This window comes from Strix uralensis, chromosome 8 (genome assembly GCF_047716275.1).
Source record: "Strix uralensis isolate ZFMK-TIS-50842 chromosome 8, bStrUra1, whole genome shotgun sequence".
Taxonomy (NCBI): Eukaryota; Metazoa; Chordata; class Aves; order Strigiformes; family Strigidae; genus Strix; species Strix uralensis.
The window spans coordinates 33,743,455-33,764,881 of record NC_133979.1 but is presented as its reverse complement, the minus strand read 5'-3'; the positions used below and the strand labels follow the sequence as shown (position 1 = coordinate 33,764,881).

At 41.0% G+C, this 21,427-nt stretch overlaps 1 protein-coding gene across 1 annotated transcript in view; it reads right to left on the bottom strand.

Moving 5' to 3' along the window:
• HMCN1 (hemicentin 1) overlaps positions 1 to 21,427 on the bottom strand; it is a 206,740-nt gene that overhangs the window by 14,429 nt on the left and 170,884 nt on the right. The window contains exons 73-98 of the mRNA XM_074877133.1: positions 20,912 to 21,056; positions 20,047 to 20,174; positions 19,481 to 19,637; positions 19,181 to 19,302; positions 18,820 to 18,984; positions 18,506 to 18,613; positions 17,863 to 18,000; positions 17,586 to 17,720; positions 17,055 to 17,324; positions 16,508 to 16,698; positions 15,927 to 16,140; positions 15,224 to 15,358; positions 14,553 to 14,743; positions 13,739 to 13,820; positions 12,665 to 12,934; positions 11,974 to 12,144; positions 11,608 to 11,778; positions 10,337 to 10,507; positions 8,930 to 9,100; positions 8,162 to 8,332; positions 5,935 to 6,105; positions 5,341 to 5,490; positions 4,880 to 5,017; positions 4,439 to 4,560; positions 2,120 to 2,357; positions 303 to 365 (exon numbers count right to left, since the gene is read on the bottom strand). Coding sequence (XP_074733234.1) covers positions 303 to 365; positions 2,120 to 2,357; positions 4,439 to 4,560; positions 4,880 to 5,017; positions 5,341 to 5,490; positions 5,935 to 6,105; positions 8,162 to 8,332; positions 8,930 to 9,100; positions 10,337 to 10,507; positions 11,608 to 11,778; positions 11,974 to 12,144; positions 12,665 to 12,934; positions 13,739 to 13,820; positions 14,553 to 14,743; positions 15,224 to 15,358; positions 15,927 to 16,140; positions 16,508 to 16,698; positions 17,055 to 17,324; positions 17,586 to 17,720; positions 17,863 to 18,000; positions 18,506 to 18,613; positions 18,820 to 18,984; positions 19,181 to 19,302; positions 19,481 to 19,637; positions 20,047 to 20,174; positions 20,912 to 21,056 — 4,188 coding nt within the window. The remainder of the gene's footprint in view (positions 1 to 302; positions 366 to 2,119; positions 2,358 to 4,438; positions 4,561 to 4,879; positions 5,018 to 5,340; positions 5,491 to 5,934; positions 6,106 to 8,161; positions 8,333 to 8,929; positions 9,101 to 10,336; positions 10,508 to 11,607; positions 11,779 to 11,973; positions 12,145 to 12,664; positions 12,935 to 13,738; positions 13,821 to 14,552; positions 14,744 to 15,223; positions 15,359 to 15,926; positions 16,141 to 16,507; positions 16,699 to 17,054; positions 17,325 to 17,585; positions 17,721 to 17,862; positions 18,001 to 18,505; positions 18,614 to 18,819; positions 18,985 to 19,180; positions 19,303 to 19,480; positions 19,638 to 20,046; positions 20,175 to 20,911; positions 21,057 to 21,427) is intronic.

Sequence of the window (21,427 nt, the reverse complement as noted above, 5' to 3'; positions counted from 1 at the left end):
TAAAGGGCCAGGACAAGGGGTAATGGTTTTAAACTGAAAGAGGGGAGATTTAGATTGGAAATAAAGAATACATTTTTTATGATGAGGGTGGTGAGGCCCTGGCACAGGTTGCCCAGAGAAGCTGTGGCTGCCCCCTTCCTGGAAGGGTTCAAGGCCAGGTTGGACGGGGCTTTGGGCAACCTGGGCTAGTGGAAGGTGTCCCTGCCCGTGGCAGGGGGTTGGAACTTTAAAGGTCCCTTCCAACCCAAACCAGCCTATGAGTCTATGAGTCTGTGATTACACTACCCTTGTCACATCATTACCTGAACAGTAAGGCCCAGTTGAGTCCAAACCAAACCCAGCAGGACACTGATTGCTACGATCTCCTGTGTGGTAAAGGAAGCACATGTTACTTGTGGATGAAAATATGGGTATTACTTTTAAGAAACCCTTTAACATTAAGAATTGCAGCCCAGATATTTATAAAAGACTTATTATACTTGGACACTAAAATAGAAACTTTTAAAATCCAGACTTTAGTGTTTTTTCTACTTGGGCACTAGAAGTCAGTAGTACATGTTTTTTACTGTTTTGAAGAACATTAAATGGGTGGGGGGGGTTCCCTCAGTGTGACTGCAAGTTGCATCCCAGACTAATACATTCTGCAAAGTCCCTCCATAAAGTTTTCATTATTAAAAGAATAAAGATCATTCAGTTTCACTTCATGTAAAAGGAAGGAAATAAACCCAAACCAAACAAATCACTATGTCATAGACTGTGGGAAGTCACTGTAGATGAACACAAGTGCATACTATGTACTGTAGTGGAAAAGTCTGGTAGAGACTGCTCGAAGACCACATGTATTTTGCTGCTTGAAAACTGATTCAAAAACTATGAAATTTTTAAAAAAGCGGTATATTAATCGTTGGAGGAAATAAATGCAAGTTCAGTAAAGGCTTGGCCAGATTTATGCATAGGCATAACTTGATGTGGAAACTTCCTTTTATGGGACCTCTTTTTAAAATGAAAAAAAAAAAAAACAAACTTGGTTTTCAAATTGCACAAAGAGTTCATAGTCTGGCAAGTGTGAAAATCATTATTTTACTTTGTTTAGAATATTGTTATTGAAAAGAAAGACTGAGATAGCCAATCCCACTGTTTCATTTACTTTCTAACATGAGTTATTTCATTTGAAAGATGATGTTAATGAAGCCTTACTATGTACAAAACCCCCAAATAATATTATAAGAGATCACATGACATTCTGCTAACCAATTATGACTTCTCAAAGGAAAACCCACTTACACAAATATATGCCCTATTCCTTAAGATCACTCAAGTAAAAGGTTAATAAAAGCCAGCAGCCAGTAATGCTAAGACACAGTACAACAGATGACAGAGCTACTAGCTTGCCACCTCTGTGCTAGGACTCACCAGATTTACAGACCGTACATATGCATGGGTCTACACAGCACTGTGTAACTGGCCACCATTCATATCTGGCCTTAAAAAAATATAGCCATAAAGTACCAGTAATGTTTTCACTGCGCAGCTCAGCATTGTATTTTCTGTATATGCCAAATAATTCCAGAGAAGTTCAATCTAAGGAATGACTTGAGACATTTTACCCATTTTAGTGCTGAATTTTGAATGTTCTTCCACCTCATTACTATCTTACTTACATTTACCTGGTTTGGTCTGAGAAGAAAATAAACAATCCTTTTTCTTAATAGTTATGTAAAACCAAACCCAAACATAGAAACCCACCAACACTTGACCCCAGACGAAAGTGACCGTAGTTTCATTTTAGAGAATGAAAGGTACATGCAAGGAAATGAATAAACACTTTAGGCTGAGTATCTGAAGCTACTGGTGATGCTATTAGCAGCATCAGCAAATGCAGACGTGCATCACCCATGAGAACTACAGGTGAAGAGTAAGTGCAAACTGCAACAGCTTTTACATACTAAAATATGGGTGTATTAGCAAGACATGTAGGTCCCAGGATCTACAATAAAGTTACCCAAGTTTCCCAGCATTTCCTCTTTCAAGGCCATAACCAGCTTTTGAGAATATAGGTAATGAATTCTAGGATATTATTTTCCCGTTGATTTATTTTTGTGAAAGATTAAACCAATACCTTTGGCAATGGAAGCGTGGATTTTAAAGGCCAGAGTTTCTTCCAGTGGGTTGTACTCTGCTGTAATAGAGGAAGCATGGAGTGTTTCCACCAAGAAAGGCATCTTTCCTTTAGTGTAATCATAGGTGATAGTGTGGTTCCACGTATAGGGAACACTAACTCCATCTATAGTGAAGAGACGAGTAGAATGGGCATACAGTTGCCCAGGGCCAGTTTGAATGTAGTCTTCTGTGTAATCCTGAAACAGCAAGATTCAGGCATCAGCCACCAAGTACAGCCAACACCACTGTGGTCTTCGTATTTTGAAGTGGTATGAGAGCTATTCCAGGAAAGATTTTTTTCCTCAACATCTGAACAAATCATATTTCACACCACACATGACTTTTTCACTCTTAACTGTTGAATCTTAACAGCATCTGGCATATGTCTTTAAACAGGCTGGGGTAATGAGGATCCTGACGATGGGGGCCACAGCAAAGCATTTCCAAAAAAACCTGAAAATGATCTTATTGTTCAATAGCAATCTTTTGAGGCCTAAATATTTTTTTTCCTTTCTAAGTCAGATGCTGACAACATGTGCTAAACAATCAGTAGAGAAAAATTCTACCACTGAAAAAGGGTGTTGGACATGCTACATATTGCAGTGTATCAAAATACCAAGAACTTCCTGTGTATTTACTGTATTGTGGGGTTAATATATTTAAACATTTTCACTTGTTACCTACCACAAATTACCACCTTTCTAGAAACAACCTGAAAGAACGTTCTTTCTTTTATAGTAAAACCAATTATCAAGCACCTGGTTTGAAACCAAAACTTTAATACCACGTATATTAAGCAAAATATTTTTTGTGTCTTACACTAAACCAGAAGGATAGAAAAAACAGTTCTTTTGAACTCCATCTTTCTGTCAGGAGTACAAGGTCAGTGATAGAAGCTATCTTACTAGGAGCAATAGAGAATATCTCCTAGAAACAATAGGCAGAGGAATTCAGTAGCAGGATTATAACCTTTCCTCATACCATCATGCAAACTGCCCTCTCTAATCACTCCTGAAAAAGGTCACAGAGAAGTTCATAGAGAAGTTTCATCCTTTGAAAAAGCAAATTCTGTAAAATATTTCAGATGAGTCACAGAATCAACTAGGTTGGAAAGGACCTTGAAGATCATCTAGTCCAACCATTAACCCAGCACTGCCAGTTCCCATCTACACCATATCTCTCAGTGCTATGTCGACCCGACTCTTAAACACCTCCAGGGATGGGGACTCCACCACCTCCCTGGGCAATCCATTCCACTGCCTAATAACGCGTTCTGTAAAGAAATACTTCCTGACATCTAGCCTAAACCTTCCGTGGTGCAACTTGAGGCCATTCCCTCTTGTCCTATCACTTGTTACTTGGTTGAAGAGACTCATCCCCCCTCTCTGCACCCTCCTTTCAGGTAGTTGTAGAGGGCCATGAGGTCTCCCCTCAGCCTCCTCTTCTCCAGACTAAACCCCCCCAGTTCCCTCAGCCACTCCCCATCAGACCTGTGCTCCAGACCCTGCACCAGCTTCGTTGCCCTTCTCTGGACACGCTCGAGTCATTCAATGGCCTTTTTGGAGTGAGGGGCCCAAAACTGAACACAGTAATCGAGGTGCGGCCTCACCAGTGCCGAGTACAGGGGTAAGATCCCTCCCCTGTCCCTGCTGGCCTATTATTGTATAATAGGACTGTTTGCCATAATAGATAGCTCCCCAAGAAAAAGTGTTGATACTATAGCAGGGAAAGGAGCACATCACTAACAGCAGCATGACAGTGTGCATGAGGAGAACACATAAAATACCCTGTGACGTAATCCAGTACAGAATCTGTTAATCCCCTGTTTTTGCAACTTTATCAGCCACAGGAATGATTCTCTGCCAGACTACGCGTAATTGTAGCTGCAAACAAATCATCAGTAATATTAAAAAATTTTTGCAAGGTGCCATGGTATAAAAGAGCTGGTGTCATTCAGGGAAGCCAGAAAGTCCGACAGGCTTAAGATGCACCTTTATAGCTTTATTGAAAGCAACACCTGACATGCCTGCCTGTGCTATAAAGCCCTGATGACACTTCTCAATAACACCTTCTAACTTCTAAAAACTTTGAGTGACAGATAGTATCTTCCTGACAACAACTTTTTGTTTTCAAAGGCAATGTGAACATCTGTCAGTTAAACCAGGCACAAAATAAGTTACGTACAGTAAAACAGTTTTCAGGACTCAGTGTCTACTGCTTTAATACAGATGGGAGAGGAAGCACGCATCCATGAGAGAAGGGGGTGCTATCTTTTTACCTTCACGTTAACATCAGCTACCGACTGGAGCTGCAGCACGTGGCCTCTCACAACAACATCCAGCAGCAAGGCTCCATCTGGATCCAAGCCCCGGGCAATATGAGTCATTCGCAAAATCTCACCTACAAATTTTAAGAGCACATTGATTTATAAAACATCCTAACCAGAGACTCCTGTTAGGAACACAGTATGAGAACTGGGATCCTTAACCAGTTAATTTTACACTTGTATTTTTATAAGGCGTACCATGCCTATAATAGAAAACATTACATGTTTCAAATTACAGCTCTAAAAGCAGTATTTAAGCCTCAGAAAGCCACAGTCATTCAGAAAAATATTGGTGTAAGCACAAGACTCCAAATTCAGCAACAGTTATGTGCTATTTTTTTAAGTGCAGTATCTATCAAGCTTACTGGAAATAGTATATCACAGGTAACTAACCAGTTGCAAACTCCACTTGAGTTTCTCTCTTGAAGACTGCATCAGTGAGCGTAAACCCATTCATTGCTTCTCCAATTTCCTTTGCAGTTGTCCAATACACTGGGCTGAGTATAGAAACAAGCTTTCTCATCGCCGGACCTGAAAGAAATGCAACCTAACATTGGGAGTGGTTTTCTCCTAACATCATGTAACCCACATCTGTAGGAGTTGAATATGAAGACCTAAAACTAGTGTAACCCTTAAGATTTAAACCAGAAAAAAGTATGTAAAAATGACTCCTCTGAATATACCAACAAATACTGATGTACTAGAAGTAAATATTGAAGATGGTCTTTTCTTCTCTCTATCTATGGAAAGTTTAGATCAGTGAGGTGCAATGAAATATAGTGATGAAAACTGATATTGCACAGAATTCAGCCTGGCTCAAGGAAAAAGGCGACAAAAAGTAAGAAAAAGCCTACCAAGGCTCCGAGGGACGTTTGTAATCTTTGCTTGTATTACTCTAGTTTCAGAGTCGGGGCTGTCCGTTACTGTGGCGTTCAGGAAAGCAGTTCCAAATTCAATATCGTTAATATTTCCAATGATGCTGCCTTTGGCACGTGAAGGCCCACCTGTGTAGGGGAGGAAGGAAAAAAAAATGTGAAAACTCTGCTGTCTGATATTTTGGGGGAGGGAGAATTTAGAAATATTGTCCAGCATTTAAAGAAGTAAGGATATTTCTGCGTATATTACTTCATTATTTACAAGAGTAAAGCTCACAACCTGCAAGTAACAGGATGCTGTGTATATGTGGTCTGAAATATATGCACAATAACATGGGAATCACCTTATGAGCTCACCTCTGTCTGAAAAGTAACAATTGTTTAACAGCATCTTGTAGTGCTACGTAACAGGTTAACAAAAAATTTATCCAGCTGAAGTTGTAGGGGAGACTTAACCCAAAAAAATGAAATTATTTGGTCAACTGGTCAAAACACAGGAGAGTACCAGTCACATTAGGAGTGCCACAGGCTTTCACCTTATTGTCATCACGTGCAGGCTGTAAGTTAACTCACCAGGACACGCTTGGGTATTACACCTGGATATTTGGGAGGAGTCTCCAGGACAAGGACGTCCACGATTTAATGGGGCTGGATTGCTGCACAGGCGTATTCGAGTCTGCTCTCCCCCTCCACAAGAAGCAGAGCATTGGCTCCATGTTTGCCACTGCCCCCAGTTTCCATCCACTGAAGAAATAAAGAATGAAGAAAGTGACTTTTCATTTTAAATGCATCAGGTTGCATCAGCGATGCTTTAGTGTCATTCCTTCTTGATGGAACCAACGTGACAGAGAAAATCAGTATCTCAAAGGATGACAAAACCAACTTAATGGGCAGGCATGAACACGTCTCCCATCAGAAACACACCACCTTCAAAATTTTGTTTGTCTTCCAGCTGTACTGGAAACAAGGAGGCTCCTCCAGGGGATGTGTCCAGTGTAAGGGTTGGGGATCTAGCAAGAGCTAGGTGAAATCCTTCCCTGTGTCATGCTGAAGAGGGACCACTTCATGGCTGCCCAGGGAAGCTTTGTGCAGTGTAGACTACACGTGTCCCTCTGCACAGTCACGCAAGTCCTCCCCAAGGGCAGCATACTGAGGTCCAGTGTGCAGGTAATGAGCTCAGCTGGCTCCGGGTAGCTTCCTGAGCATCACTCTGTGGGGAGACAAGTGACCAGCCACCGCCTGACTTTGGCCAGCTGTCCTCCCCAGGAGGTTCTGCTGAGATGACCCCCACCCATCTCTGCATCTGTTCCCTGAAAGTATCAGGCCCCACAGAAACTGATTTCAAACTGAAAACACTGTTGCATTATGCAGACCCATCACAGACCAGTTCATAAAGCTCAGCTGTCGATATTCAGAATCTCCTGTCATACTTTTTGGTAGCCTGTCACTAGGGACAACCAGTCTGTCTACAGCTCTGAGTGCTTTTACTCCTACAAAGAAAATATCTGAGATTGGACAGGTATAGAACTGATAGGAGAGTACAAGAAACCAAACAAAACATAAATCTTGCAAAGAAAGAACACATGTTCTATCTATCCAAACACTCACAAGAGGTCAGAGTGGGCTTGAACTACACATGTGTGGGAGTCTGCATGGCCTCGACAACAACAGGTGATACAATAGAACACGACTGCACATTGAACAGAGTTACCTGGAAACGCCTGATCTGATACATTTGCCCAAAACTAGCAATAATAAGAGGAAAGTAACAATTAAAACTTTGCTTAAGACAACCATTAGCCAAAATAAGAGTAACAACGGAACAGAAAAGAATTATAAAAGCATCATGAACATTTGTGACTGGGGAGGATAAACCCAAGCAAGAGAAGGGTAAACAAGGAACAGTCAGACTGGGCTTGACGTTGTAACCTCCATCGAGACCTAATGAAGCACTGTCCCTGCACACCACGAGCAGCTGGTACCCAGGTAGTGGGGGCTGATGACATGGGGTGCAACAACAGGGGCCCACACTTTGGGTGTGTGAATGTGGCCTCATCAGGGGCTGTGTCACCAGCACACAGGTCAGCAGGGGGTTGAATGTGGCACAGACAGGCATAAAGTTGGAGCTTCTGCATCTCCCACAGGAGGAGGGTGTGTAAAGGGGTGCACACAGAGGAGGGATTTAATACTTCTTAATTATATCAGAATTATTAATAATATAGTAATAATCCTTTTCTGGGATGAGTTATAGAAGGGTGTTTAGAAATTTGTGGGTGTTCAGTAAGTCTCCAGCGTTGTGGTTTATCTTCTGTGTTGCTGATATTGATCCTGAATGTGTAAGTTCACCAATTAGCTATGTATTATCAATAGCTATGTATAATCAATAAATCAATTAACTGCTTTGTCATTTTATTTAAAGCATTTGAGCTGAGCATTTTTCCCTGCTTCCGGAATACATTACAAGAGTTCACTGGGAGCCTCATAAACTGTATTTACTGTAAAAACTAAGTAGAATTACTAGGTGTAGGAGAGATTTTCATATGCTATTTCCTGTTTTGAATTATGCCACGTCATTTTGGGAAAATCTAACATGTGAAGGGGGAAATCTAACATGTCACCCTGTAAGGTGACAGTCATTTAAAGAAAAAAAGTGAGAGTGGATTATTAGATTGTATGAAATTGTAAGTAATTACAGGAATGTTCTACTTTCCTTTCATAATATGAAAATCTCACGTTACGTAAACCCCGGGGTCTTCCAAGGAAAGCTGCATTTAATTTCTCTGTTAGTCTGAGCACTCACCGGGGCACAGTTCAGTGCTGCACCTCTGGATCTGCATGTCAGCCCCTGCACACGCCCTTCCACCGCTGGCAGGGCGAGGGTTGTCACAGGTCCGGTATCGCCTCATCTGGCCCCCATTGCACGTTCGACTACAAGTGCCCCAACTACTCCACGGGCCCCAGTTGCCATGAACTGTAAAAACAAATCAGATTTTATCTGAGGTTGTCTTAATAACAGATACTTAAAACCAGACAGTTAAGATAGGAAAATATTCCCATTGGAGATTAACTTTTAAATTTCTTTTTCCAAAATGAAACTAAAAAACCAGACAATTAAAGATTTAAGGAAGTTATCTTGTCCAGCATTCAGTGATTTCTCAGAGAATATTAACTGACTCCAGAATGTCATCATTCATAGGAAAGTATGCAGCACTTCTTATTAACCAAATGAGACACCATACTCTACTGAGAGATACAGAGAGGTTCACTTTGCAGTACTTTCTGACTGGACAGATGTAACTTTAGAGAGGTGTGTGACCTCTGACAATCCGCCAGGACCTTATGGACCAGCTGCTATTGGTTTGTGCTCCTAATAGTTAATGTTTAAAGTGTCCCAGTCGTGCTGACTGATGAAGAGAGGCTTTCACTCCTGCCAGGCAGCTAGTACCACTTGTCTGTGTTGAGACCCCCTAATTTTTGTGGGAGTGTGTGACTTCTGGAGAGCTTCCTCCCTCTCATGCATACATACAAACCCAGTAGGTGGGTAAGTGGCCTAACCCAAAGCACTTACTTGGACACGGATCACTGTTGCAAAAATCAATTTGTATGTCGTTTCCTTCACATTTGTGACCCCCAAACTGTGGGGCTGGGTCTGAGCAGTGGCGTGTTCTCTGCCTGCTGCCTCCTCCACAGGACACGGTGCAGGCACTCCAGCTGCTCCACATGGCCCACTTCCCATCCACTGGTGAGAAAGGCATGGCATGGTACAGTTACAGTCTCTGACATTAGAAATAACAGAGTAAATCAGTGCTGCATCAGGGTAAAACTGACTGTAGGGTGTTACTGACTTTCTAGAATATCTCAGCTACACAGGGATTTCTACACAGGGATTTCCAGGAGTGAAAGCTGGAGAAAGGCATGATCTATCATTTAAGTAATCTGTAAGCCTGACCAGAATCATGGTCAGGGATCACTCAGTCCTCAAGCCCAGTCACTCTCACATTTTTAGGTATCTGTTACCCAGTCAAACCACATACAAAGTAGTCCCTGAAATTACCACACTGGGCAGATGGCCACTACGAGTGCTATCCCCAAAACCCAGTCTTCGCTTGTGCGTTCTCCTCTGGTTGCAGCTGGTGCAGATGTAATCATCACCACCTTCTCCCCACTCCTTCCTAACCAACCTCTGATTTGCTGGCTCAGCTGTTTAAAGGAGCTATTACTAAATTATCCCACATGAGCCAGGTCTAAGCAGTTGAGTAGTACAGTCTTTGATCTCCCAAAGACATGGCGACACAAACCACTACGGGTACACCCGTGTGAGCACTGGAGCTGGTGGCTGAGGCCAAGCAGCCACAGGCTGGCTGTAAGCAGCAGCGTCCTCAGCAGCAGCACATCGAGCTGGGTAAATGTACAACACTGAGCCCTCAATTGCTCAACTACCACACGCTCAGTTCTCTCTTCTAACGGTTGATAGTTACAGTGGGGACTCAGCGTAGGATCTGGCACGTGCAAAACGGAGCATGAAACCAGAAAGATCTAGTCTGAACTGCTGCACAGTCCACTTCATGAAATTTCCCTTCATTAACCCTGTACTCAGCCAAATACAGAGGTCACACTTCAAAAACGTGTGTTTTCCTATCCAGTCACGAAGGACCCATTGAAATGTGGAAGAAAAGGATACAAAACCTAGGAAAACTTAAAAAAAAATAAAATGTTTAGGAAACCTGTGATTTAACTGCCATTTAAAATGCTGCTTGTGCACAGTGGTAAGGTAAAGGAAGAGAGACAAGGATAGGAGAAGAAATCCTGTACGTTAGGTCTATAGAGGGATGCTAAAGATAGCGACAGGCGCCAGTGACAGTAAAAGGCTTGAACGGAAGTTTTTCAGAACTGGAAAGCTTTTGATACAAATTAAGTACAACTTGGAAAGGAAATGGCAAGTTTGTCCTTGTTCTTTGTGTCTGACACATCTTACCTGGGCAGCGTCTCTTGTTGCAAACCTGCATCTGTGTATCAGAGCCCTCACAGTGCGCTCCATCGTGTGAAGGAGGAGGGTTATTGCAGAGCCTCAGTCGTGTCTGAGTACCTTTCCCACACGTCTCACTGCAAGGAGCCCATGGCAGCCAAGAACTCCACTCACCATCAACTGCAAAGGCAGCACAGCTATAAAACTGTTTCAGCTCTACAGCTGATTTAACTTGAAATTACAGCTCCAGAGCCTAAGGCAAAAGGAGCTACACTGTTTAATATCAATAAATGAAATATTCTGAACAGCTCTTGAAAAAAACCTTTTCCTTGAACAACAGCTGTAATGGATCAACTGTTTGCAAAAGAGAGATTAATTCTTTCCTTTTTGTTTTCTGAATACATCACTTCACCTCACTGCAATCTTGGCACAACCGAACTGAACGCTTGATCACATCTGGTGCTTTCACAATTTACCTGTCTCTGACTGCGCTGTGCTAGGCTGCAGGTCCCAGCCAGGGAAGGGGCATGCTAGCTACGAGCTGACACACAGCTCCAGTGCCTGCCAGTAAGCAGGAGCCAGAACTGAGTTCATTGCCAAGATCTCGAGAAATTAAACTCTAGATGGTGGATGAACATTTAGTATTGTGGCGGTAGCAAAGCCAGTGAAAAATCAACATAACAAAAATTGTATAGAAGGAAACATGCCAGTGGCGAAGGGTTATGAAACTACAATCTGTCAAACACGGGAAGTACTACACCAAGACAGGAAGGAAACCTGAACATTTATCTAGTTAGCAGAAAGACATGGCTGAAAATTAAAAAAATTTTAAAAAATTAAAAAAAAACAGAGGAAAATATACTGATAATGTTTTAAATTATTAACTATTATGTTTTACATGGCCTTTCAATAGTTTTTTTTTAATTTCAATTGGCTGTGCACGATAGATTTAGAGATTTTACTCTGAGCACATGTGTAACAAACACTGGGAAATATCAAAATACAAAATTAACATTTTTATTGGGGTGTGGGGGTGGGATGGGGGGGGGAAGAGAAATTGCTGAAAATTTTCCTTGCACTTTTGTAACTTCTGTTTCCAAGAGCTACTGCCATTCAATACATTACAAGCAATGTTAAAATAAAAAATTTCAGAGTTTAGTTTTTTATAATTTGATAATTTGAAACAAGCTGAGAGAATTCGGGTTTGGAAAAAGAAAAAAAGAAAGAAATCTACACAGAAACCCCCTTATGCAACTAATTCTAAACCAAACTTCTCTTACCTGGGCAAGGCCTAATATTACACATGACTGAATCCACAGCACTGCCATCACAGGGCTTCCCGCCGTGCTGAGTTGTTGGGTTACTGCAGGTTCTGGTTCTGGTCCTGTTACCTTGTCCACAGCTCTTTGAACACTCCTCCCATAGCCCCCACTCCGACCAGTTGCCATCCACTAAGAAACAAGAAAATCCCACAGTCTTCATTAAAAAATGTTTTTGTGGCATTTAGTAAATTTTTCTTTTTCTTTCCACAAAAGTCAAAATGAATTCCAACTTCTTAGAAAAATTAATCTGTCATGCAGATTTGGTTCACTGTTAGGGCACTTAACGTAAGGTGCCTTAAGAGAATCCATTCCCCAGGGAAATACCTGGGCACGGCTTGCTGTGGCAGCTGCGTACATCTGTATCAGGCCCCTCACACCTCCTCCCGCCATTTGCTGGAAGGGGGTTGTTGCACTGACGGACTCGCTCCTGAACACCTTGACCACAAGTTACGCTGCAAGGTCGCCACTCAAGCCAGTCAGAAAATCCACCGTGTACTGCAATGGGAGAAAGGATGCTGTTTGTCATGTGCTTGTGCTTATGATTCTTAGATTGATACAGCAAAGTGAAAAATGCACTTCATAAGCCATACTCGGAAATCCAGCTCACTTCACGTCTTCCTTACTGCAGAAATATCTTACTACAGTTCAGAGAACACTTCAGCTGCTCTGAAATAATTATTGCTTATGCTCCTAAATGCTTTTTTTTGAGGTACAATTAAGTTATGGTATGTGTTCTGAGAATGGGATCTCGTTCAAGATCCTTTCATTATTACTTATGTCTCTCACTCCTTCACACTCATCTGTCCCACACATCTGGATGAGTATAATGGAACAAAGTTTCATGAAACAAAGCCACTGACATCTCAAACTAGGCTTAACATGTATCTAATGCATATATGGAAGGAAGATAAAATCCATATTTTATGGATAAGATAAAAGCTTTATAACATTTAATCTCAATTAATGCTGTAATCTACCAGTTTGATAATCACAACCCTGTATTTTGTGCACCTACCCTGGACAGTCAGTGGTACTCTAATGAGCACAGATCCCATCAGATTCCTCGCTACACACTCATATTCAGCTGTATCTTCCTTCTGTGCTGCAACAATACGCAAGGAGCCATTAGACAGGACAGTCACTCTCTCATCGCTCACAACTGGATGACCTTGGCGGGACCATCTGATGGTTGGAGGAGGCTCTCCATTTGCCTGGCAGTTCAGCATGGCTGTGGCACCAGCTTCGGTAACCGTCTCTACGGGTTCAACAGTAATGACTGGAGGACCTGAAACAGAAAGGTTTCTTTAGGCAATAGCACATGGTTACGTTTTTTTCCATTGTATTGAATGTTAAAGGTCTGGTCAGAACGAGGGAAAAAAAAAAAATCTTAGGTCAGTTTACTTTGACTAAAATTATTATTGTTGATCCTCCACTGTCAAAATATATGCAAGTTAAAATGATAATGATAGGCTATTTTTAATACATATCAATCTGAGGACCAAAGTTCGGAGTGAGGCTTGACTATGCGAGCACAGTCATCTTTATTGCTAAAATGTGTTGCTTTTCATAAAGCCTGCAGGAAGATGCTATTAATCATGCCCAGAGGCAACTGAGACATAAGTAACAGATCCATACTGCTTGAGGCTGTAATAGAAAAGGGATGTTCAGAAATTCTACCACTAGTGAAAAAATAATTGTAAAATATTATTTCTGCCAAAAATATTGTCAGTGAAAGCTGGGATTCATCTCACATAACTTCCTTAAATTAAAAGCTGAGTGTAGTCTAATCCAGTTGTATAGACATCCTCTCTAGTCAACTAAGAGAAATGGGCCCTTTCAGGAAGTGATTCACCCCGTTCTAAGTTGGTTTCTAAAATGAGGCTGACTCGCCCTCTATACGCTTCTCTTCTTTGACCTCAGTCACTAGCTTAGACTAGAATCTTAAATAGTAATGATGAAAGATGAGATGAATTTTAACCTACAGTGCAGTGCCCAGTCTCCAAAACCTCCATGGGAGCTGCATACACCTATCCAAAGGTAGGTTATCGCTCCAATCTAGCGGCATTAAACTTATCACTTTGAGTCTTACTCTGAAGAGTTAGTGTCAGACTGCGTTCCACCACACCAGCATCATTGGTAGCCACGCACTTGTAGTCACCAGCATCTTCATTCTAAAGAAATGAAAATCAAGTAGTCACGGAACTTGTCAACACGTATTGAGGGTTTCAGGTAACAGTGCCCTTCTGTAGGTGAATTTTCTGCAACACAACATGGTATGCACTGGATCTTAAAAGGCACCCAGTTAGATTCTAGAGTATCCTAACAGTTCGCTTTTATTAACATTAAGCTGATATTCAGAATTATTTTTACTGTTGTTATTATTCCATTTTTTATTTCTTTCAACTCCTTAATTCTGAGGGTAATTTTTTTTTTTAATTTAAATGAACTCAATGGAGCTGCTGTTTTTAACCCCATTTCAAAATACAGGCATTGGTTTATAGAAATAAAATGCATCTTGCCATTCATATTAGGAATTCAGATGCCAAGAGATTTGCACAAGGAGAACACAATTGACTTTTCAGCTGACCTGGGTAGAACCCAGGCTCTTTCAAGGTCTAAAGCATAAGTCCCATTTAACTGGGCATGACCAGGATTTCACACACCAATGATTAGCATGTAGATTCAGTCCTTCTGACGATTAAAGAGAACGATAGCCCCCCTGGTTTTTTTTTGTCACAATAATTTGAGTCTAATTCTACTCTGAATTAAAACAACATTTGTTAAAGGTGAAAGCAAAAAGTGGATTAAATATCTAGCCCCACTCTCTCAAAACAATACGATCTGGAATACCTCTGCTAATCAAGTACAATGCAGAAACACATCGTAACAGACCAGTGACTCACTACAGTGCCGTAGATAGCGAGAGAACCATTGTTAAGCTGTCGGATCCTGTTGCTAATCGGAACGCCAACTCCTTTTTTGCTCCACTGGATGGTTGGAGGTGGATCTCCTCTGACTTCACAATTCAGCATAGCGTTGCCACCCAAGGGCTCAATGCGGCTAGAGTGGTAATCCCCTTTGAAGACTGGAGGCTCTGAAAAAACAAGTGATGGCAGAGAAATAGCAGAATCAAAATAAAATGCTCATAATGAAATTGCTGGTAGGGATCATTCATCTCTGACTTTTTCAAGTGTGAAGTTCAACCTGTTTAAATTCTTCCCATTTAGCCATAGACAAGGTACCAAATATTAAGGGCAATGGTTTTAAACTGAAAGAGGGGAGATTTAGGTTAGATATAAGGAAGAAGTTATTTACTGTGAGGGTGGTGAGGCCCTGGCACAGGTTGCCCAGAGAAGCTGTGGCTGCCCCCTCCCTGGAAGGGTTCAAGGCCAGGTTGGACAGGGCTTTGGGCAACCTGGGCTAGTGGAAGGTGTCCCTGCCCGTGGCAGGGGGTTGGAACTAGATGATCTTTGAAGGTCCCTTCCAACCCAAACAAGTCTATGATTCTACTATCAAAACAGATGGCTGTGTGAAACTGTCCAATGGTGACCACAATTACTGTTATTTTACATACCTTTGACATACACAAAACCAATAGCTTTGATTGAGCCAACTGTGTTTTCTGCTGTGCATACATAGGTACCAGAGTCATCTTTAGATACTCTTTCAATAACAAGTTCGCTGTGTCCATTTACATCATCATATTGTGCTGAAGGGAGAACACACAGTAAAGGGTTACTTCGACGATTTTAAACGTACAAAAAATATCAGTCACTGAGATATATAAGACTGTTTGAATTACAGTGCTATTCAGCAACACAGCTCAATGGAACCGTGCCACTTCATTTCTGAGACACCTCAGAAACACACAGAAAAGTCACTGCTATGACATTTGCCCACATGCATGTATTCACTTAAATTGTCCCTTCAGTCAGAGCTTTGTGCATCTGCATTCTATGAACTGCTGAGGTTTTCTTCATATTTAAGAAAAATAGCATTAGTTGTTGGATGCTGAGTAAACATCATCAGATACTGAATGTTTTTAATGGGTTACATTATTGGCTACAGAATAGGAACAATTTCTTAACTACCATGCTTACAGCTTTGTCTCAGAGTCAATTTAATTATATGATTGCATAATACTGAAGATATTCCTCACACAATCACTGCCTATCAAGTTTGTTTCCTTATCCTAAGCTAACTGCAATGCTGCATGGGGGAAAACAACTCTAAGAGTGGAATGGCCAAGTAAGACCATAACCAAGTAAGTTACCCACCTGGAATAATGTTATTGTTAAAGGTCCATGTTATTTTGGGTACAGGTATCCCAGTTGCCTTGCAAGTTAATCTGAGCTGTTCTCCTTTGGTCAAAGCTATATCTCCAGGCAGTTCAGTAAAAGCTGGAAGTACATGAACTATCAGGGTGACAGTGTGTGTGTCTTCTCCAGCAGCATTGTTAGCAACACAGGTGTAACTGCCAGAATCTTCAGGCTGGAAGAAAGCATGTTGGGGATATATGTGATATCTCCTACAAAACACTACCACTTGTAATGACAAGAGAATTTCAAAAGGTTTGGAACAAGCATTCAGCAGAAATGCTCATCTGAAGTCTTTCACTTCCTCTAAATTTGAGAGGTGACCTATGCTTCTATTCGCCCTTCCTGAGAATTTATCACCACAAATTCTTCACAGATTTTACTCTTTAGTGGAAAAGAAACGCTTATAAAGACTTTGGAACATTAAGAACAAGAAAACAAAATAAAACAATGGCTAATCCAGAAGTGGGTGAAAATGAAGAGAAGCAAGGTCTTACTACTGCCAAGCCTGTCAAGTCATAGCTTAGATTTAGGGAACTTACAACAACATTGTCGAAAATGAGGTCTCCATCTGGCACAGCCCGGTATTTTCCTACTACCTCTGTTAACAGCGTATTGTCCTTCTTCCAGTTTATTGTTGGTGTTGGAATCCCATCAGCCACGCAGGACAGAACAGCCTGGGAGTCCTCCGTGACTGTGTACTGTGCCTCTGTACTGCGAATCTTGGGTGGAACTGGGAGAAGGTTTATTAAAAAGATTTACCTCTATGTATTATCCAAGCACTCCTGTAAAAGCACACGATACTGGGCTGAAGAAACCATTGCCTGGATCTTTTGTATTGTTTCTTGTCTGTATCAATGACCACCAATAAGCATGCCAGAGAAATGTGTGAAATACTTGTAACATAGTACAAACCGAGTTAAGGAAGTGTTCTTCCTAAATTCAAGCAACTGGCTTGAACCTAACCCAATAAAACTCACTCGATTAAGTAGCACAATTTTCCTGAACTTCTCCCTTACATCCTAGCTCCTCACCCTCCGTAGGTTCACGCTGTGACCAAGCACATTGTTCCCATACAGTCCCACTTACTGAGCACGGCCAGCTCCATGCTGGAAGTGCTGGACCCGGCCAGGTTTGCTGCTATGCACGTGTAACGGCCGGTGTCGCCAGGCTGCGCGAACACGATCTGCAGAGCACCAGTGCTAAGAATTCTTCTTCTAATGGACTCTGTTATCGGCTGTCCGTCCTTATGCCAACTGATCTCTGGGCCAGGGTAGCCTTCAGCCTCACACTGCAGAGTGACAGACTGATCAACAGGAACAACATACTCCTTGAGGTGGGACTTGATAACAGGAGGAACTGAAAAGAATTAAGAAAATTTTTTAAAGAATTAGATGTTGTAAGAAGCTTGGAACGCTTCAGTTCCTCGTGAAAATAATCCTAAAAGCGTATTTTGATCCTAAACTAGACAGACAAAGCCTCCTGGGCTCTACTCAGTGTCACATCAAATAGGAAAGCATTAGGTCCATGTCTACTGGTCAGAATTGTGTTTTGACTAACAGAAAGCATGCACAAGTTTCTTGTTTATAAATCGCTACAAGAGGTTAAAAGATGATTTACCTTGAACTTTCAGCTTGATCTTCCCTACAGCAGTACCAGCTGGATTTTGAGCAACACACATGTAAGTGCCAGCATCTTCAACAGCTGATTTTGCAATCTGTAAACTGCCACTCGGAAGAACCATATAACTGTTGCCTAAAACAAATATAAGCAAAGCATGACACTTTTGTTTTTAAATGAATGGGTTCAATATATCTAAGTTTGAACATTCAGGAAAGGGAAGAGAAGTTTCTGAGTTATAGCAAGGAGGCTGGAGTTACAAGGTTTAAGAGGATACCTGTTGTGACTATGTTGATGCCCTCCTTTTGCCATGTTGTTATGGGTCGAGGTGTACCCGTCGCTTCACACGGTAGTAGAATGGGATTGTTCACGATGACGTCCAGCACCCCTGGCTGAGTTTGGATAACTGGTGGTTCTGTGGAACAAAATAAGAAGGAAAATGCAATAGGTTTAACCTTCAAGTCTAGAGAATACAGAAGATACTAAAATTGCATAACCTGAGAGTCCAAGAAGGCTGAATTAGCAATGGCTGTATTCTGCCATCCCTATGAAGAGCTCAGTGGAAGTGCACTTAAATACAACAGACACGCTCAGCACAAGTATGGGTATAGAATAGGGCCTTACTTCGTGCAATTTGCCATCACAGATACATTTTAACTTACTGAAAGCAAAGAAACAAAAATCTTACAAAAATAAAATAGAGCAGCATGGACTGGGGGCATCTATGCAAGGTACAGAGTTGTAACATGCAGAGTAGTGACTCTGTGAATAAATCAGTGCACCCACAAGATAATTCAGCTGAGCAAGACACTACTTGTGATGGTCCATTCTGGCCTCACCACTACTCTGCACCATACGTCTGTATTGAATGGGCAACGTTTACCGACAGAATGCAGTTTCTCTTCTGCTTCCCATCCTACCCTGAACATGAAGAGTGGCGTGTCTGTGAGCTGAGCCAGCTGCATTCTGGGCCACACAGGTGTACCGTCCCGCATGGGCTAGCTGAGCAGCAGGTATTTCAACAGCACCTGCAGCAGAGAGAGTGCGTTACAACATACAGCAGTACCTGTGTTCGCAGTAAAACTCTCTTAAGAGGTCTATACTTTTATTCTAAGAAATTGGAGAGGGGTTGTTTAGGGGATTATTTGCATTTATTTAATTAATTACTTCTAAATGTGCACAACTGCACCCTTTCACTGATTTTCTGCAGCTGAGCTCCAGTCACACACAGTACCTGAAGAGAGAATTCTGTAGCCATCTCCTCTGGGAAGCAACTTTATGCCATTTTTGGTCCAGTGAACTGAGGGGACAGGAACCCCTGACGCAGTGCAGGAAATTACTACTGGAGACAGCTTTGTTACCAAAAGGTCTGTGGCTTCATCTGCAATGGATGGGGGCACTGAAAATGAAGATCAGTGTAAAGGTTACTTGCCCATTTTTATGAATTCTTGGAAATAAGTTATCTTTCTTGTGAATACCAGAGAGTTATGTATATCAGTATCATAAAAGAATGATATAAACATCTCATCTCAACATTGGAATGCCCCAAAGAAATTCTGGGTGCCATACACATGTAATAGCAATATCCCCTCTACCTTGAACAGTGAGCTCAACTGCTCTTTGATCTTCTCCTGCATCATTTGACACAGAGCACTCATAGACAGCAGTGTCATCCACAGTGGGAGAAATGATTACTAAGGAACCTGAAGACAGAAGTCTGAACAAAGAAAAGAGAAGAAAGTAAAAGCCATTGAAATACTTCTTTTCTTCTCAGGTAATCAAACCACTGAATTTGCTGGCTATACAAGATTACATTTAAGCATGGCTGGATTTTTAAAGTGCCAAAATCACCCCTGAAAACTTTAAACCCACGCTGGAAAGAAAACATCTCTCACCTGTATGTATTCTGGTTCTGGTCAACATTAAGCAGATGCCCATTCTTTTTCCAGCTAATTGCTGGTTTGGGAATTCCAGAGGTTTCACAAGGCAAAGTGGTCTGCACATTTACAGTAACTGTAATATTCGTATGTCCAGGAGCAATAGTTGGAGGAACTAAGGACAAACGCAACTTAATTAGTCAGAATAATTATATACATATGCCCCCCACACCCCCCTCATACCTGTATATATAGAGCTGAACTGCCTGAACACATTTACTTGACTTTTATAAAGAGTAACTTGACAGTAGTAAACTTACTGAACATGTAGCATGGGATGCATCAAGTCTTTCTAGTTCCAGTGCACAAGGAATATTTTCTTTTCATGAACATTTTATTTGTATTCCTAAGGCCATAAATTTCTTCCTTTTTACCTTTTTTTTTTTTTTTTTTTAAAAAAAAAACAACAGAGCAGCTAAAAAGGGGTTAAACTTAAAATTGGATCTGGCAGAATAAGAAAAATGACGTAACTGGACTTCAGACTTGTAAAAACACATATATTTATCTAAAACCAAAAATTTTACCAAAAACTTGCAGATCAATTCGTTTGCGTTCAGTGCCAGCTGTATTGGTTGCCATGCACACATATCTTCCTGTGTCAGTAACATGTGCTGAGTGGATGTGTAGGGATCCATCCTCAAACATGGAATATCTGAAAGAAAGCCATATATTTTTTTTCTACTATCCAATCAACAGAACCATAGGCTATCCTGGTAGTGCAGAAGGAAAAGATGACTCAGGGTACAAAACACATAGCCTAAACACATGGTATCTTTGGGCACAGAGAGTTTTCTCATTTATTGCACTTATTCTGACTTCACTATTTCCCAGCACATCCAGAGAAATTAGGAAATATAGCTGACATATTGATTCCACATAAACAATGACGAATTTGCAGAAAATATCCAAAAGCTCTTTTTTATGGTTTGTCATTTAACCTTAAAAAACGCTAATTAATGCTTGTACATTTTATTTTCTGTCTGAAATATATCTGAATTCTTTAGCATTTATTCAGTTCTAGAAAATGCCAAACTACATCCCCTTAAAACAATTCAAAGGCAGAAACCACTCCCTATAATAAAAGTTGATACTAGAACACATATAGAAAATTTTATATATTAGAAACTACAAAGTATACTCAAGTCTGAATGAAATTGCTTGGCTTCATCCCAAAATTCCATATATATAAAAATATAAAAAATCTTTCACATTTACCGATGAAAATCTTTAATATCAGAAAAATTATTACTACATTTGGTTGTTAAAGTTCTTTGTCCTTCTTAACAATAAAAGGATGAAACCCTTTGCACAGAGTCTAATTAAGCTTTCTGTAATTAACATATTCTTAAAAAACAACGAAGAATATTTATGCTGACTTCTGGACAATACCTTGTATTGTTTCCAGTAAAAATAGCCCCATCCTTCCTCCATGTAATTCTTGGGGTTGGTACTCCTTCTGCAACACACTCCAGAACAGCAGAAGCATTTATATGCACCACAGCAGTCTGAGGACTGCTCTGGATTGTAGGAGCCACTGTAGAGGGAAAATTGCTGATGATACAAAGAAAAAACCCTTTGTTTTGCAGTGATTAAAACTAAACACCCAAAAACAGACGCAGTAACAGTACAGGGATCACTGCAAAGACAGAAACAACTTTCTTACCATTTTGTGTAGTGCACGATAATTGTCATGATGCAGTAGGGAATGAAAGAGAAAGCTTGTCTGAAATGCACTGTAAAGATCATCTTTGCAAGTAACTGCAAAGGTTATCATATAGCTAAAACACTAAAAGAGTTCAGCATATTTAATTCAGCAAAATAAGGCTGTGGTGATATCCTTTCTTCCTAATTACAAATTAAGGAGAAAAAAGAATTTTAATTGGACCAGTAAGGACAGGCATTGGG